General features: G+C 40.7%; 1 protein-coding gene and 1 pseudogene across 4 annotated transcripts in view; both read left to right on the top strand.

Moving 5' to 3' along the window:
* The first annotated feature begins 315 nt into the window (after positions 1 to 315).
* Positions 316 to 19483, top strand: part of OSBPL11 (oxysterol binding protein like 11) — a 93459-nt gene continuing 74291 nt past the window's right edge. The window contains exons 1-2 of one of the 4 annotated variants that reach the window (XM_064293235.1): positions 317 to 739; positions 863 to 1164. In XM_064293235.1, the coding sequence (XP_064149305.1) occupies positions 1019 to 1164 (146 nt within the window). In that variant the 5' untranslated portion in view covers positions 317 to 739; positions 863 to 1018. The other 3 variants (XM_064293500.1, XM_023551689.2, XM_023551691.2) reach the window with 3 other exon arrangements.
* Positions 6144 to 6262, top strand: LOC111751452 (5S ribosomal RNA; annotated as a pseudogene).

Below are 19483 nucleotides of genomic sequence, written 5' to 3'. Positions count from 1 at the left end.
CATGCCACTTAAAATGGATGGATGGGGCACAGTGAGGAAGACGAGAAGTCACACTCCACAACGGCACTACCTCAGTTCTATCCTTTCCTTCTCCCTTCTTCTCCATCCCTGTTCCTCTTTCACCCAGCCTCACCCATCTGCCACCTCTGTCACCGCTACCCCAGAGGCTCCGCCCCCTTCAGGGCCGATCTGCCCTCCTCCAAGATGGCGGCGGTGCTTCGGCTCTGGCGGAAGTGAGCTCACGTCCTCCGGAAGGGAAGGCGGGGAGAGAGCAGGCGGGCGGGTGACTCGCTGTGGGCTTGTGGGTGGGGCGGCGGCCGCGGCTGTGGCCCTCGCAGCCGGGGCTGGAGAGAGGGTGAAGGGCTCGCCCGTTTCTGGGAGCCCAGGCGAAGGCTCAGGGCCAGGGCCGTTAAGGAGATTGCCCCGACTCTAGCGTGAGGGAAGGCGACTCCTGAGAGCCCCGACGGCCTCCTCCCCCGACCCTCCTGCCGGGCTGCACGCGGGCGGCCCCGGTCTGTGTCGGGGGCTGCAGCGGGAACGGTGGAGCGGGTCGGAAAGGACCCTCCCCTTGAGGGGCCGGCAGGAGGCGAGGAAGAGGGAGCGCGGCGGGCCAGTCCCTTAGCCCCGAGGTCAGGCCGGGGGTCCCTGTCCGCCGTCGTCCTTTCTTCACCCAGCGCTAGAGTCCGCGACCTCCCCACGCTGCTTCTCCTTGGAGGATGTCACCAAGCCCCCTCGCAGGGTGATTTTGCCTCCTTGCTTTTGCCGGGAGGGAGATAGATATTTAAATGACATCTGTCCTCATCCCTAGCTCTGCCCTCTTAAAAGTTTTTCTTTTCTAAGAATGTGTGTCTCCCTTCCGTAGACCATTTGATGGTCCCGGTTCCAGACACCGTCTGCTTCAGCAAGTGGGATCACATTCAGATCACATCTTAAAAAAAAAAAAAAATACTATCTACAGAACTACCCTACAGACTTGTTCTCTCCCGCCCAAGAAGGGCCAGTGGCCTTTGGAGTTAAGATGCAGGGGGGAGAACCGGTGTCAACCCTGAAAGTCTCAGAGAGCGAAGGAAAGCTGGAGGCCCTGGCCACAGCTGTGACCCCGAACAAGAACAGCAGCAGCAGCAGCAGCAGCCGCGGTGGCGGTGCAAAAGGCTGGCAGTACAGGTATGGCCCTCTCTCCAAGGGAGTTTCCCGGGGCGGAGGTGGGAGTGAGTGCTGCTGGAGCTTGCTGCGTTCCTGCAGTTGTTGAAGGGTAAAGTGTTTATCCACCGACTTCCAGAAGCAACTGGTACATCTCGTTTGGACCTAGGACCCCATCGCTCATTAGCAGGATTTCATTCATTCATTCATTCATCCAACAGGTATTTGTTGAGGGCTGTTGGAAGGACAGAAACGTGTTCTTGAACTCCCTCCACAGCCTGAGAGTTAATCCTCCCCTTGATTTAATTCTGTGCTCACTTCTGGTTTCGCCTGTGTTGCAATTTGTTTACCAGTCTTCCTTCTGTACTGTGAGGGCAGGAACTGTTTAACTCGGTCTCTCCGCTGGCTAGCAAATGGTAGGTGTCGAGAATGTATTTGTTGAGTGATTGGCTGAAAAAATTGAATCAGAACGATTCTCGCCCTCAGGGTGTTTGTGATTTAGAAGGGGAGATGTGCATGAATAATTTGAATTCTGGGGCAGAGGTGCAGATGCCACTGCCCCTGATACTCAAAACCAGGGAGCCTGGAGTCTTTGAGTTGACCCGGCCACTTAACTGCTCTCTGTCTTGGTGAACAATCCTACATTTGTTCACGTCCGTTAATACGAATGGAAGACTTAAGGAATGGGAAAACAGTCCTGGAGGAGCAATGGTAGTTTTGTTTATTTTGGTTTTTGATGTTTAGTATATAGGCAGAAATAACCATCCGGAACCTTAAGAATGGGTGAAATCAGGAGACCCCCATGGTGTTGGAACTAAGGGATGACTTCTTAAGTTTTGGTTAATGGACTCTACCTGTATGCCCGATGCTATTTTTTTTTTTTAGCTTATGTGCTGTATGGAAACCCTGGTGGTGGTGTGGTTAAGTGCCTACAGCTGCTAACCAAAAGGTCGGCAGTTGGAACCCACCAGGCGCTCCTTGGAAACCCTATGGGGCAGTTCTACTCTGTCCTCTAGGGTCACTGTGAGTTCGAATTGACTCAATGGCAACAGGTTTGGTTTCTTTGGTTTTTTATGTGAAATTTGTGTGGAACTTGGAAGGGGTTAAAGCCAAGATTTTGTGAAGGATATTGTATGTATCGATTATGTATATATGTCTATATGTGGAATATGACAATTAACATACAGAAATGAAATGTAGATTATAACCTTATTGGTAAATGACTGTAGGGCAGGAAGACTGTATTTAGTTACTGCGAGGTGTCTAGCCTCACTTTTGGAATTAGCATGATGTTTTTTGTGCGTGTGTGTTTTAACAGGAATTATATAAGATTATTAATTACTTGGCAGGGATTTTTTGATATGATTTCAGGAAGCAAGATAAACTCATATTCCAGCTAGTCAGAGGACAAGTGTCTTGACATCCTCAACTGTTTGAAATCCAGTCTCAGCTGAACTGAAAAGTGAAACAGGCTTTTTAGCACTGGGGAGGGTTGTCATAAAACCATGCACTTTACTCCTATACTTTCATACAGAACCAATTAGCCCATATTTAGGTGTTATTTCATGGTTATATAACTTTCAAACCAGAAGCTATTGGAAGCACAAATGAAGAAGGTTATTAGAGGAAATGGCAGTTGACAATGTGGGACATCCAAAGAAGATTTGAAAAATTAAGATGCAGACTCAACTGTGTTACTTCCTAGTATAGTAATCAGAGCCATAATGACCAAAAGTCATCCAGGAAAGAGTGAAATATGTCCAGCACACTCGGGATGAGAAGGCAGAGAACTGTATGATACAGTGGTGAATGATTTCAAAGAAAACAGTTAAAAAAAAAAAAAAAAAAGATGCTTGTTACTGCATTTACATCTTGACATACATTATGATTTTAATGTGGCTTTCCTGTCCAAGGCTAACCCTTCAATCTAGACCTCAATCTCATTTATCCCTTTGTCCTCTAGGACATCGATTAAACAGTTTCCACCTTTTCCTGTATTGCTTCCTCTTCCCTGACTTCTTCCCCTCCGTCTCAAAGTCTCTAGACTTGAAAACAAAACAATAATAACAAAAAAATCAATCAAATCCTTTCCTCTTGAAAGCAGTTTATACTCACTGCCTCTGTTTTCTTCAGTACACACCACCCCAGTTACTGTTGGCTTTGACTCATGGCAGCCCTGTGTGTGCCAGCGTAGAACTGTGCTCTGTAGGGTTTTTAATGCCTGATGTTTTCAGAAGTAGATCGCCATGTCTTTCTTTGAGGCACCTCTCGGTGGACTCAAACTCCAACCTTTTGTACCAACTGTTGGTACCACTCAAAGACTCCTCCACTTCCTTAAGCCTCATTTATTCCTTAGCCCATGGCAGTTGGCTTCTGTCCTCAACCAAGGACATGAGTGACCTCTTTTAAATACAGTGAGTGTATTTAGATTCTTATTTCAGTTGGTTTCTCTGTAAGTATATGCTATTCTGTTCTTGATTTTTTTTTTTTTTTTTTTTTGGACACTACTTTCTCCTGGTTTGCCCTTTACTCCTCTACCAGTTCCTTTCTCAGTTTCTTTGGTTGGCTCTTCTTTTCCTTTAAAGACTAGTATGGTATTCCACCGTCTTCTCTTCTTATACTACGTGTTTTCTGTTCGTTATCTCATTCCTTCTGTGGCCTTAGCTAGTAGACTGTAGGGTTAGGAAACCTCTTTCTGGAACTCCAGAGCTCTATTTCCAACTGCCTACATCTCATTTCTGTTAGATGTCTCACCAGCACCCTAAACTCTCATCTCAACTGTAATTTGCTGCCATCCTATTTTTAAAATAGAGATTTCAGGTTATGCCTTATGGAGTGGTTGAAATTAGTAAAGACCTTGTGGTTCTTCATGCTGGGTTTTGGCTTTTCAGACTTAGAAATTTAATTCTGTTGGTTACTTAAAATCACAATTAGTATTCATCAGTTTATGAAATATGAATTCCATATGTCCCAGTACACCCTATGCTCAGTTCTGTGAGGGGTGGAAAGAGGTGCCTGTGAAAATTTCTTGGAAAGATTTATCTCTATGGCACAGGAAGTACCCAAAGAATGGTACTGGTTTTAAATGCTCTGTCGTTTGAGAGGAGAGAGTCGTATGGGTTAAATGACTCAGGAGTAGGCTAGCCATATAATTTATGATCAAACTGAGACACTTTTCAAAATGAAAGTGGTGCTGTTAGTAATTATGCTGGAACAACAGGTATAAACCTGGATTGCCGCAGACCAACTGAGACACAGGGTTAGAGTCACCAGAGAGCCAGAAGGGACTTTGAAGGTGTGAACGCAGCCTTCTACGTTGCACAAGAAAGGATCTTCTTGGTCAGAGTTCCAGGAGGGTATATTAGGGCTAAGTCACCGCCCAAGCCTTGAGTGCCAGAGTCAGGCATTTGGACTTTATTCTGTAGGTAGTGGCATCTATTGGAAATGTTTAACTAGGGAAATGACATGGTCTAAAGTGGTATTTTAGGATGATCAGCCTAGCTGCATTGTATAGCAATGTTGTTTTTTGTATTTTTACATAATTTGAATCATGTTCCATTTATATTCTACCTGTTTGTATTAAAACTGTTCCATATTGATATGTAGTCTTCATAAGAATAATTTTTACTGGATGTCTGAGAGTAAGTGGATGGGACAGGATTTACTTTATCTTCTTTGCAAATATATATTTATAACACGCTTTGCCTCCTCTTTCTCCCCTTTTTGGGGTTTCTTTAGGAGAAAATTTCAAAGTAGAATTGGTGGATGAAAGAATATGAGTATTCTAATTATTTTTGGTATATATTGGCAAATTGCTTTCCTGAGAAGTTGTACCATATAATCTGCCTTGCCGTTAGCAACACATGCATGCATAAGTTTTCACTCTGAGTCTGTAGTTATGTATTATTTAAACATTTTAGCTTATTTAACAGTAGAAAAAGTGGTATTTTCCTGTTCTTTTCATATGTTTGTTTATTAATTGTATTTTTTCTTCTTTTAACAGTTTTATTGAGGTACAATTCACATGCCATTTAAAGTATACAATTTAATGGTTTTAATGGTGTGTTCAGAGTTGTGCAGCCATCACCACAATCAATTTTAGAGTATTCTCCAAACCAAACCAAATCAAACCTGTTGCCTTAGACTTGATTCTCGCTCACCACCCCAAAAAGAAATCCCAAATCCTTTAGCTGTCACTCTTTAATCCCTTCATTTCTCCTCCCAGCCCTAGGCAACTACTAACCTACTTTCTGTCTTTATAGCATGGCCTATGTGGGCATTCAGGAGCCCTGGTTTCGCAGTGGTTAAGTGTTGGGTTGCTAACCGAAAGGTTGGTGATTCAAACCCACCAGCTGTTTCACAGGTGAAAGATGTGACAATCTGCTTCCGTAAAGCTTTGTTGCCTTGGAAGCCCAATGGGGGAGTTCTGCTCTGTCCTATAGGTTGGTATGAGTTGGAATCTACTCATGGGCAATGGGTTGGGTTTGGTTTCATATAAATAGAATCATATAATATGTTGTCTTTTGTGACTGGCTTCTTTTACTTGGCATGATGTTTTCAAGGTTCATCCACGTTGTAGCATGTCTCATTACTTCATTCCTTTTTATGGTCAAATAATATTTCATTGTATGGCCAAATAATATTTCATTTGGCTGTTCATCAGCTGATAGACATTTTGGGTTGTTTCCGCCTTTTGGATACTTATGACAAACGCTGTTTTGAACATGTGTGTACAAGTTTTTGTGTGGATATTTGTTTTCAGTTCTTTTGGGTATATAGCAGCAAGTGGAATTACCAGGTGATATGATAATCTTTGTTTAATCGTTTGAAGAACTGCCAGACTGTTTTCCAAAGTGGCTGCACCATTTTACACCCCCACTACCAATGTATGATGGTTCTGATTTCGCCACATTCTCAACAGTGCTTATTGTATATCTTTTTTATTTTAGCCATGATGGGTTTGAAATGGTATTTCATTGTGGTTTGATTTACATTTCCCTAATGACTATGGCCATACCACCCTTAACATACCTGATCCGGTCTGATCTTGGAAGCTAAGCAGGGTCAGGCCTGGTTAGTACTTGGATGGGAGACCGCCTGGGAATACTGGGTGCTGTAGGCTTTTTTGGACATTCTGGTGGCATAGTGGTTAAATCTATGGCTGATAACCAAAAGGTCAGCAGTTCGAATCCACCAGGCGCTGCTTCTTGGAAACCATATGGGGCAGTTCTACTTTGTCCTGTAGGGTCGCTATGAGTCGTAATTGACTCGACAGCAACGGGTTTGGGTTTTGTAATCACCAGTGATGTTGGGGATCTTTTCATGTACTTTTTGGCCATTCGTATATCTTCTTTGGAGAAATGTCTATTCAGATCCTTAGCCCATTTTTTATTGGGGTTATTTGTGTTATTATTATTGGGTTGCAAGAGGTCTTTCTGTATTCTAGATACAAGTCCGTTATCAGATACGTGATTTGCAAATATGTTCTCCCATTCTGGGGGTTGTATTTTCATTTTCTTGAGGTATTGTTTATAACACAAAAGTTTTTTATTTTAATGAAGCCCAGTCAGTTTCTTCTGTTGCTTTGTTTCCTGTGCTTTTGTTGTCATATCAGAGGAATCATTGCCAGATCCAAAGTCACAAAGATTTATCTTTTTTTTGTCTATTAATTTTATAATTTTAATGTTTACATTTAGGTCTCTGATTCATTTTGAGTTTTTTTTTTAATCTGCTACAGGTTTTATTTATTTTTCTGTTAATATTTTTCTTGTTAATATGCTTGAGTTCTCCTTTGAAAGAATATTTTGTTGATTTTTTTCTTTTTGAATAGCTAACGTGTATCTACATGGTATGACATTCCAAGGTAAAAGGGTATATGCAGCGAAGTGTTCCCTTTCACACTTGTCTTGGTCACCCAGTGTTCCTCTCTGGAGATGATTTCTTCTACCAGTCTCTTGACTATAGTTCCAGAAACACTGACATTCCTTCTTTATGTAATAAATCTATAACCATATATATTTTACTTTTCTATGGCTGAGTCTTTGCTATACTTGCTGCAGACATTTTCCTCGTCTCTATATTTTAATTTATAACTTATTTTTTCTGACTTTTGAAAGTCAGAGTTCTTACTCTTTTTTTCTTTTACCTCTAAATATAGAAGGTTACTTTTATAAATACTTGTTTTCATATAGTTTTTAAATAATTTGGTAGTTTTGCATTCAACCTTTTAATCTACCTGGAATTTATTTTGAATATGGTATAAGGTATTGTATTAGTTATTTATTACTGAGTTATAAATTACCTCCAAATTTAGTACCTTCAAACTACATTAATTGTCTCCCAGTTTCTGTGGGTCAGCAATCTGGGTGCAGCTTAGCTGGGTCCTCTGGCTCTGGGTTTTTCACAAGGCTGTAGTCATCTCAAGGCTCACATAGGAAGAATCCCCTTCCTACCTCACTCATGTGGCTCTTGGCACAACTTAATTCTTTTTGTTTATTGGACAAAGGTCTCAGTTCCTCATGAGCTGATGGCTGGAGGCTTCCCTCGATTTCTGGCCACAAGGGACTCTCCACAGAGCATCTTACAACTTAGCAGCTTGCTTTATTAAAGTGAGGAAGTGATAGTGCAAGAGAGAGTGCTGGCAAGACAGAAGTTACAGTCTCTTGTAACCTAATTACGGAAGTGAAATCCTATCACTTTTCACTATTCATTAGAAGCAAGTTTCTAGGTCCAGCCCACACGAGAGTGGAAACACCAATAGGTGGGGATCACTGAGGGCTGTGCCAGAAGCTGCCCACCACAGGTGTTACTATAACGGCCTCTAGATTGTTAGCTATTACTCTGAGATACATTGGACCAGTAGGCAGTTGGGAAATGGTTTCTAAAGCTGGGAGGTTGGGACTGAATTTTATTGTTGGGAATAAGAGGCAGCTACCAGAAGATCAGTTACAGTTATCTAGACATCTACCAGAAGATCAGTTACAGTTATCTAGACATGAGATAATAAAGGGAAGATGTGAGTAGGCTGGAAAAGAAGGGAACTATTAAGAGGAGGAGTAACAGAATTTGGTGGTAGATTGGAGCCCTGATGGCACAGTGGTTAAGAGCTCGGCTGCTAACCAAAAAGTCGGCAGTTTGAATCCACCAGCCGCTCCTTGGAGACCCTATGGGGCAGTTCTACTCTGTTCCGTAAGGTTACTATGAGTCGGAATCAACTCGATGGCAATGGATTAGGTTTTTTGGTTTGGTGATTGATTGATTGGGTGAAGGGTGGTGGTGAGGAAAGGGAGTAAAAATTGACCCCAGTCATTCACCTTTGAAAATTTGAAAAGTCTGGTGGAGAAACAGATTTTGGGAGTATGTATGTATGTTGAGCTTAAGTTGCCCCAATGTTTAAGCGGCATACCCAGGAGGTCCTTAGAGATATATGGGGCATTGGAAGTACAGACAGTTGCTTCCATAGTATCCAGAAGGTTTTCACTTCTGATCCTTGCAACAACTCTTGGAGGAAGGTAAGGCATTGTTATCCCCGTTTTACAGTTGCAGAAAACAAGTCAAACTGAGCTGGCCAAAGTTACATAGCTAGTAACTTTTTCCTAGGTAGTGATTTACATAGTCCATTAAAATTAGATGAATAATTATAGATAAATCCAAATACTCGTTTCATACATGATGGGTTTCAGAATTTACTAGGGTTTTAACTCAAGCAGCAAATCTTTTTGAGCCTCTGCTGTGTGTCAAGCTCTCTGTTAATACCAGATCAGGGTGCATGTGCAGAACAATGGAAGTAGGAGTCCCGGTGCTTATTTTGGGAAGGTCATGGGAAAGAGTTAGAAAAGGGAAGAGCTGTAGCTTCATTTGTAAAACGTCTCATGATGACCTTTTCTAAAACCAAAGTTGAGAAGTGAACTTATTAGATTGGCCTAAATTTTCTTCTTTCCAGAGTAATTTTTACTCATATAATGTAGTCTTAACTTACCGTTTATAGGGAAGACGTTGTTGTTAGATGCTGTCGAGTCGGTTCTGATTCATGGCGACTCCATGTATAACAGAATGAAACGTCCAGTCCTGTGCCATCTTTGGTATATTAAAAAAAATGGAGCCCATCTTGCCATTCCATGAATTGAGGGCTTCCCTTGCCTTCACTGGCCCTCCATTTTACCAAACATGATGTCCTTCTCCAGCGATCAGTTCCTTCTGATAATGTGTTCACAGGAAGGGAGTTAAGTCTTAGATAGTGTTATGTGATCCATAGGGTTTGCACTGGCTAATTATCAGCAGTGGATTGCCAAGCCTTTCTTCCTAGTCTGTCTCAATCTGGAAGTTCCACTGAAACATGTCCGTCATGGGTGACCATGCTGGTATTTTGAAATAACAGTGGCAGAGCGTCCAGCATCACAGCAACCTGCAGGCCACCATAGTACAAGAAAACTGACAGACAGTGGTGGATAGGAAAGATAGACTTCTTAATTCTAGATCCTTCTTTCCTTTTTTATAGTGAATATTCAGTTTATGAAATGTGCATGTTTCCATTATTTTTATATTCTTCATGTCAGCTTTCAGGAAAATTTACAAATCTGCAAATGTGCCACCTATTTTTAAAAATGGGCAGAAGAGAAGTACCCAGAGGAGGAACTGAAAATCAGGGTATATCATGGGTCTGCTTTGTCTTATTTTGGACTCTGTGCTGGTAAACCAGTATTAACACACAGGCGTCTTTGTATTAACGCTTTTAAGTATTACCACACTTTTCAGTAAATGGGTAGATGTCTGCAAATGTGCACTATAGAAATAATTTTTGTAATCGGGCCTGGTGTTTTCCACTCTAAATATTTAGTTAAAAAGAAAAGTACCTATTTACAAATGCAGAAAGGAGATCCACCGAAATATAATTTGTTGTTCACTGCGATAGAGGTTTTACTACTTCTGTTGAGGTTGATTTAAAGAAAAGGTCATAGATGTTTGCTTTTTTCCCTCTATAGGGGATAGAGGAAAGTTGAATGTATACTTCCGTCTCCTAATTTTTGCTTTCCCTGTCTGAAATTTACTATAAATATATGATGCTGGTAAAAGCAAGGGAGAGACAATTTATAGGCATGTAAATGAAAACTCTACAGTATTGTTCCAAAATCTACTTAAAACTATACCAGTCCAGAGGAGCAAGATTCGGTTTATTAGGGTATAACCTGATTTCTTAATTTCCTAAATTTTTGCTCTGCAGATCTAAACACAGTCAATTTGAGTTCATATTTTCCACAGAAGTTATACTGTATTAGAAACCAGCCAGTCACTGTGGAGTCCGTTTTGACTCTTGGTGACCCCATCCATGGGTCAGAGTAGAACTGTGCTCCACAGGGGATTCGGGGACTGATTTCTCAGAAGTAGATCTCCAGGCCTTTCTTCCTAGGCACCTCCAACCTTTTAGTTAACAGCCAAGCACATTAACAAGGACTCCATCAAAAATCTTAACACTCAGGTTAATGTTAGGACATGCACATTAATCTTTTTCATTCTTTTTGGGTAAATCATATAACTTGTATCCTAAAGGAAATTGTCTATCAAATAGCTTCCTAAGAAATAATGTATTTTTAAAACTCCTTTGTTTTTGCCTTTGAACTACCTAAATTTTCACCCTCACCAAGTAGTTACTGAGGAATTACCAGCAATCTGTCTCTACCAGAGTTAAGCTTTACATTGTACAAAACCTTTTTGGGGACAACATCTGACTACAAACATCTTTCAGTCTGGTTGGTTTTATGTGCAGATATGGATCCTAAATTATGTAAGTAGAGCCCAACTGTGACACTTTTTTCAGTAGATTTCTCCTAAAAGTGTTAACTAGAGAAAGAATGGTCTGGGAGACTCAGCTACTCAATGGGTACGTCATTGATACCTGGGTACAAAGTTTTACTTGTGCAAGTTGCAGTGGAAAAATGACTCCTGACTCAGTAGAGAGCAGTAATTAATTCTGTTTGGGGTTTGCATAATAAATCTTTTGATGTTTACCAAAAGCCTTCATCATTTTTTAACATGATTTACTATGATAATTTGGGCCTTTAAGCTTTCTACTGTTTTGCATATTGTAAAAAACAAAAACCAATTGTCGCTGAGTCAGTTCTACCTCTCTGAGACCCTAGAGGACAGAGAACTGCCCCATAGGGTTTCCAAGGCTGTAAATCTTTACGGAAGCAGACTGCCATATCTTTCTTCCACAGAGCAACTGGTGGTTTCGAACTGCTGACTTCACTGGTGGTTTCGAACTGCTGACTTTTGGTTAGCACCAAGCACTTTAACCACTGTGCCGCCAGGGCTCCAGCATATGGTAGTAATAATAAAATTATGGGTGATTACAGCTGCTTTTTATGTATGTGCTATTTTTATGTTAAGGGGCTCTCTGGAGGATACTTATGGAGACTCCCTTGCTAAATATAAGCTTCATGAGGGCAGGGGTTCAATATAAATTTGTTTAATGAATAATCTCAAAAGTTGGTAGTAGTATTCTTTATATTTATCGTCTTTAGACACCAGTTCATTGAATGGTGTTTAAGAATTATATGAGTTTGTAAATTTACTGTATCTCTTCTATTTTTGTTTGATATGCAGAACTGGGAATAGTGGAGAATGTCTTGATGTCAACTACCTGTCTTGAGGAGAAGGAACATCTTTGTATCCTTCCCTAGCTGCGCACAGCCCCTGGTACTTACATGCTTAATAAAATGATTCGTGTCCAGACTTCTTCAGGTTTAAGAACTGAATTGCCTGATTAAATTGGCTGACATTACCAGCTGGATTTTATGCTAATGGTTAAATGCTCCGCTGCCAACCAAAAGGTCGGCAGTTCAAGTGCACCAGAAAGTGCCTTGGAAGAAAGGCTTGGCAGTCTATTTCCAAAAGGTCATCCACTGAAAACCCTACGGAGCACAGTCCTACCCTGACACATATGGGATGATCATGAGTAGGAATCAACTCGACAGCAACTGGTTTGGTTTTTGGTTTATAGACCAATTTATTGTTTGCTGGTGAAGGAAAGGGTTTTCTTTTTGGTTTGCTAGGTATTGCAACAAAGCATCATTTTCCACTGATTCTATCCCTGTACTTGAGGTTTGGCTGCCTTTGCAGTTTCCTATCGTTGCTATTCCTGAGGTTAGCTGGAAGATCCCTGGAGGGGATATGGCTCCTGCTAGCTGCAGCTGGGAAGCCTGAGTCAGAGGGATAAAGGGGAGAGAGGGAGTGAGAAGAGAATGATATAAATGGTGAGATGAAATGCCACCAACAGTTGTTTCTGAAACAGGTTTACTATATTTGATAGAGCTCTTCTTTTATTTATTTATTTTTTTGTGCTTTAAGTGAAAGTTTCCAGCTCAAGTCAGTTCGCATACAAAAAATTACGCGAACTAGGGTTACGGTGACCCTAGTTGCTCTCTCTGTAATGTGACAGCATACTCTTCCTTTCCACCCCAGATTTCCTATGTCCATTCAAACAGCTCCTGTCCCTTTCTGGCTTCTCTTCTTGCCTCTGGACAGGAGCTGCCCATTTAGTCTCATACATCTACTTAAACTAAGAAGCACATTCTTCACGAGTATCATTTCATGTCTTATAGTCTAGTCTAATCTTTGTCTGAGGAGTTGGCTTTGAGAATGTTTTCAGTTCTGGGCTAACAGAGAGTCCGGGGCTATGTCTTCTGGGGTCCCTCCAGTCTCAGTCAGACCATTAAGTCTGGTCTTTTTGCCAGATTTTGAATTCTGCGAACCACTTTTCTCCTGTTCCGTCAGCCCTCTCAAGGCGGCCGTTGGTGGTAGCCGGGCACCATTTAGTTCCTCTGGTGTCAGGCTGATGTAGTCTGGATTATGTGGCCCTTTCTGTCTCTTGGGCTAATATTTTCCTTGTGGATAGAGTCCTTATTAATGTACTGTCTGAGTCTATACCCTCAGTTCTACAAAGGATACTTTTTTTTAAATTAATTTTGTAGATGTTATACGTATTTATGGCCAACATAAATTTAAAATATTTCTAATTTAATTTTTTGGAGTAGGTATTATGTTTAGTTCATCAAAAAAAAAAAAAAAATTAGGAGGTGTACAATGAAAAAGTTTTCCTCCTACCTCCAATTGCTCAGATTGCTCCTCAATCTAAAAACAGAGGGTAACCCCTCATGGCTTCTGTGTGTGCTTCCAGAAATTTTTAAAAAAGCATTAAGCAAATATAATATGTATTCATCCTCCTTTTAATTTTACCACAAATGGCATCATACTGTGTATACACTGTTTTGCACACCTTTAATCAGTTTCCTACTGATGGACATTTAATTGGTTTCCAAAATTTTGTTATAAATAGTGCTACAGGAAATAGCTTTGTTTGCATGTCATCTTGCAAGCATGTGAATATATCTGTGAGAAAAATACTCGGGGGAATTACTGAATCAGTGTATAATTTTAATAATTATCCTTCATTGGGGTGTACATGCCACCAGCCATATACATAAGTGCCTGTTTCCCACCAGCCTGTGTGGTGTCTTCTTAGATTGGCAAAAATCCAAAAGTTTATGATAGGTGAAAATGGTATCTCAGTGTAGTTTTGATTGTTTTTCTCTTACTATAAGTGATGTTTTAGCATAATATTCTGAATGAGGTTTTATCCTGCTTTGCTATCATGGTAAGTAATGTATACTATAGTAATGTATATATTTCCATATATATATTTATTTTTTGCCACCAAAAACCAATGAACACTATTATTAAAAAATCCATAGGGTGTTCTTTGATTTAAATTATGAAGTGCGCTTTTTTATTTTATGTGTTGTTTTTATTTAATACTTAATATTTATAGGTGGTTAAGCACTTGGCTGCTAACCAAAAGGTTGGTGGTTTAAACCCACCAGTGGTTCTGTGGGAGAAGGACCTGGTGGTCTGTTTCAATAAAGATTGTAGCCTAGGAAACCCTATGGGGCAGCTCTGTCACATGGGGTCACTGTGTTTTGGAATCGACTCAATGGCACCCAATAACAATGTTTATAGATAGGTATTTTAAGGAAAAAAACCCTGAATGTTTGAATTAGTTGTTAACGTAGATCTTAAATGTGAATTTTTCAAAAGGTGAATTGACTGTGTCTAGTCAAAAAAAAAAAAAAAAATTTTTTTTTTTTTTTTTTAGTCAGGTAATGTTTGAGAACATTGCCTGGTGTTTCTTGTGTGGTCTTCACCTACTTATTCAAATATGGAGGAAGGGATACACTTTCCTGATTGTTCTTTTTGCTTTCAATTTAGAAAGAATTAGTCTAAAGGAAGAAAACATTTTTATACTCAGTTATTGAATTATGCTGTTAGAGACAGAAATGAAATGTTACTGTAAGCGTGTTTTTGAACTAACTATGGTTGAAAGCCAGAGGAATGTGCGTACAAAAATAGAATGAGAGAACAGACATACAGATGGGGAGGGAAGCAGTGGGATTTAGCGGTTTGCGCTTGTCTATTAACCTAGAGGTTAGTAGTTGAACACACCAAGCACCACCACAGGAGAAAGGCTTGGCAGTCAGCTTCCATAGACATTACAGACAAGAAAATCCCATGGAGCAGTTCTACTCTGTAACACATGGGGTCTCCGTGGTTACAGTGGTAATGGGTTTATGTTTATGTTACACCTACTGTTTTCTTGGTCTGTCATTTCATGGCTTCATTGAAATGGCTACTGCAAAGACTTTTTGGGAGTGTGTGGCAGTATATATTACTATATGAACAAGATATTATACTGGAAATTTTTTCTGCTTTTCTCTAAATTTTTTTTTTAATTGTACTTTAGATGAAGGTTTACAGAAGAAACTAGCTTCTCATTAAACAGTTAGTACACATATTATTTTGTGACATTGGTTAATAATCCCATGACTTGTCAACACTCCCATTTCGACCTTGGGTTTCCTTTTACTATCTTTCCAGTCCCCTCCTGCCTTCTGGTCCTTGCCCCTGCGTTGGTGTGCCCCTTTAGTCTGGTTTTGTTTTATGGGCCTGTCTAATCTTTGGCTGAAGGGTGAACCTCAGGAGTGACTTCATTTTTGAACTAAAAGGGTGTCTGGGGGCAATACTCTTGGGGTTTTTCCAGTCTCTGTCAGGCCAGTAAGTGTGGTCTTTTTTTGTGAGTTAGAATTTTGTTCTATATTTTCTCCATCTCTGTCTGGGACCCTCTAATGTGATCCCTGTCAGAGCAGTTAGTGGTGGTAGCCGGGCACCATCTAGTTTTGCTAGGCTCAGTCTGGTAGAAGCTGTGGTAGTTGTGGTCCGTTAGTCTTTTGGACTAATGTTTCACTTGTGTCTTTAGGTTTTTTCATTCTCCTTTGCTCCGGATGGTGTGGGACTAGTAGACATATCTTAGATGGCTGCTCACAAGCTTTTAAGACCCCAGACACTACTCACCAAAGTAGAATATAGAACATTTTCTTTCTAAACTAAGTTATGCCAATTTAACTAGATGTTCCCTGAGATCATGGTCCCCACAGCTCTCTCAGCCCAATAGTTCGGCCCCTCAGGGGGTTTAGTTATGTCTGTGGAGCTTCATGATCTTACCTTGTACAAGTTTCTCTAAAATTTTTAAATGTGAAATATAATATTGCTCTTATTTTCAAACTTTACTTTTGAAATAACAATTTTCTGTTAAAGGAATCTTTTAGAATTTCTAAGATTTTGTATAACATTTCAGAGCTGAAAAGGAGCATCTAACTCATGGAAAACTGAGGCCCAGAGAAGTTAAGTGATTTGGCCAAGGTCACTTAGGAGTGAGTCAGTGGGAAAGTCTCCCCTTTGGGTGCTCATTCCACAGTATACAACACCCCCTTGCACCTAAGTTTTAGAAACTTAATTTTGAACATAAAGAATATTGAATACCCTGCTAGGGCTGCTGAAAGTCTCATCGAAAGGCAAAAGGTGCACCCTGTCTGTGTTTGCAAACAAGGGTGCCATAAGGCTGGTGTGAGGAAGCGGGCCTCTTTTTCCTGGCTGGGTGGGAGTTCAATCGGTGCAGCTTCTTTTGGAAAGCAATTTGGCATTACCTAGAAAACTAAAAATGCATGTACTTTCCACCTTGTAATTTTAACTTTCAGCAAATATGTACAACTCAGTTTGTCACAGCATTGTTTGTGATAACAAAACCTGGAAACAAATGTCCATCAGTAGGGGGATTGGTGAACAATATAATGATACAGGGGATTGCTGTGCGGAAATGTGTTGAAATGAAACCATCCCTAAGAAAACTGTGCCATGAAAAAAGCAAGTTACAAACAATGTGTATAAGGTGCATCCTTTATTAAAACTGAAGTGCGTGTGTGTGTGTGTGTGTATGCTTATGGGTACATACGGTATCTCTGAACAGATGTACGAGAAATTGAAGGAAGTCCTTGCCTCCAAAGGAGAGAACTGGTAGCAAGAGGACAGGGTTGGTTAAGAGACTTTTCACTGTAATATGCATGTAATACCTGTTGGGAGACAATTCTTCATGGGTCTCTCACGTTTCTGTATGTGCTGTGAGCAGAAATACCGACGGCCTTTTGTTCTGGACTGTTTTTTCAAGAATGTTTATAAAGCAGACAGACAACCGTGGGAGATAGAGATAGTAGCTCCCTCCTGAGCAAAGGTTACTCCAGTGTAATGAAGATAATGCCTACCTCTAGGGCAGAGGTCAGGCAGGCTTACTGTCCATTAAAAGGTGTCCAGTTCCTAAGCTTGAGGTTCTTCTCCTGTAACACAATCCGCTGTATGTGCAGGCATCAGCGGCCCCTCTAGTCATTGCCCTGTGGGAATCACGGCTGATTCTGTTCTCCTGCTGTTAGAGTACTCAAGTCCTTTGTCTCCGACTCAGGAATCTCGTGTTTTTTTGCCAGCATCCATGAAACCGTGGCAGGATGACTTGTTAGCTCACCCCATTTGACGGGATTCCAACTCATCACAACCCCATGTGTTTCAGAGTAGAACTGTGCTCCAGTGAGTTTTCCATGGCTGATTTTTCAGAAGTAGATCTCTAGGCCTTTCTTCCGGGGCACCTCTGGGTGGATGCAGACTGCCAATGTTTCGCTTAGCAGTGGAGCGCTTAACTTTTATGCGCCACCCAGGAGTTTCATTAGCTTACAAGCAGGGTAAAATTTCAGACCCTTCACAGTTCCTGACAAAGCACCTACTAGAGAAAAAAAATACGATAATTATTTTTAATAAATAAGTGGAAGTCATAGGGCCTTTTAGGTCCCATCACTCTGACTTGAATATGTCAAGCTAATAAGGTAAGAGAAACCTAGGAAACTGATCTAGAAAATGAGCCCTTTGCCTACAGAGGAATCTGACTCCCTGGAGTGGGAGAGAATTGATACTTGCTGAGTGTTTACCATATTGAAATATGTTTTACCATATTTACCATGTTGAAATATAGGGGTTAAAATAAATTATCTCTTATTCTTTCCCCATTGCAAAACTGCAAGGTAGATGTTCTTATTCCCCTTTACAGAGGAGGAAATTTAAGGATCATATCTGTTACTTGCCTAAGGCTACACTGGACTTAATACATCTGGTGTTAAGCCCATGTTCTTTCCGTTGCTAATAAATGACTTCTTTCTGGTGGAGGTGACTTTCTGTTTTTCCATTTAGATGTTTCTTCTGTCCCATCAATTCAAGCTCTGTGACCAAGTAGTCAGTACATGAGTGAGGGATTTCCCAAAGTTAGTTGTCTATGACAGTTAGGATTACATATGGGATTTTTTTTTTTTTTTAGTCTGTATGTTGTTGTTTTTAGCTCCTGTCAAGTCAGCTCCCAACTGATGGTGACCCCGTGTGTTACAGAATAGAACTGCTCCATAGGGTTTTCTCAGCTGTAAACTTTATGGAAGCAGGTTGCCAGATCTTTCTTCTGTGGAATCACTGGGTGGGTTCAAACCACCAATGTTTAGGTTAACACCCAATTGCAAACTACTTGTGCCACTCAGGCTGCTTGGTTTGTATAGGCAAACGTTTTACAGCTGTGCTTCTCAAGCTAGCTTCATCAAGTACCCCTTACTGCATAAGATATTAGGTACTCTCAGGAGATCCAGTTTATGGTTTAAAGGAATCCATGACTGATGCGACTTTTTTGGAAGTTTTCTGTACGGTCTTCAAAATTCATGAATATTTGATATTCTACTCTGTAACGTGTGTTATCATAACAAATTATGGACAACATTGTGAAGAATGGGAATTCCAGAACACTTAATTGTGCTCATGAGGAACCTGTACATAGATCAAGAGGCAGTCGTTTGAACAGAACAAGGAGATACTATGTGGTTTAAAGTCAGGAAAAGTGTGCATCAGGGTTGTATCCTTTCACCATACTTATTCAGTCTGTATGCTGAGCAAACAATCTGAGAAGCTGGACTATGTGAAGAAGAACGGGGCATCAGGATTGGAGGATTCATTAACAACCAGCAATATGCAGATGATACAACCGTGCTTGCTGAGAGTAAAAAGGATTTGAAGCACTTATTGATGAAGATCAAATACCACAGCCTTCAGTATGGATTGCACCTCAACATAAAGAAAACAAAAATCCGCACGACTTGACCAATAAGCAACATCATGATAAAGGGAGAAAAGATTGAAATTGTCAAGGATTTCATTTTGCTTGGATCCACAATCAACGTCCATGGAAGCAGCAGCCAAGAAATCAGAAGACACATTGTATTGATCAAATCTGCTGCAAAGGACCTCTTTAAAGTGTTAAATAGCAAAGATGTCATTTTAAGGACCAAGGTGCGCCTGACCCAAGCCATGGTGTTTTCAATCACCTCATATGCATGTGAAAGCTGGACAGTGACTAAGGAAGACCAAAGAAGAATTGATGCCTTTGAATTATGGTGTTGGCAAAGAATATTGAATATAGCATGGACTGCCAGAAGAACAAACAAATTTGTCTTGGAAGAAGTGCGGGCAGAATGCTCCTTAGAAGGATGGTGAGTCTTCATCTCATGTACTTTTGATGTGTTTTCAGGAGGGACCAGTCCCTGGAGAAGGACATCATGCTTGGTAAAACAGAGGGTCTGTGAAAAAGAGGAAGACCCTCAGGGAGATGGATTGACACAGTGGCCACAACAAGGGACTCAAACACAGCAACGATTGTGAGGATGGCACAGGACCTGGCAGTGTTTTGTTCTGTTGTACATAGGGTTGCTGTGAGTCAGAATCTACTCAATGGCACCCAACAGCAACAACAATATATGTTTTTGGGTTTTTGAGAGGTCAGTAAATAATATCCTGAGTTCAGGACCATTTGAGAGAGGCAGGGGATACAGGCATTAGACTGAACGCAACAAATGATCAGTTTTATTACTGGAAAAGCTGATTG

This window comes from Loxodonta africana, chromosome 1 (genome assembly GCF_030014295.1).
Source record: "Loxodonta africana isolate mLoxAfr1 chromosome 1, mLoxAfr1.hap2, whole genome shotgun sequence".
Lineage (NCBI taxonomy): Eukaryota > Metazoa > Chordata > Mammalia > Proboscidea > Elephantidae > Loxodonta > Loxodonta africana.
This window is presented reverse-complemented; position numbering and strand designations above follow the sequence as displayed.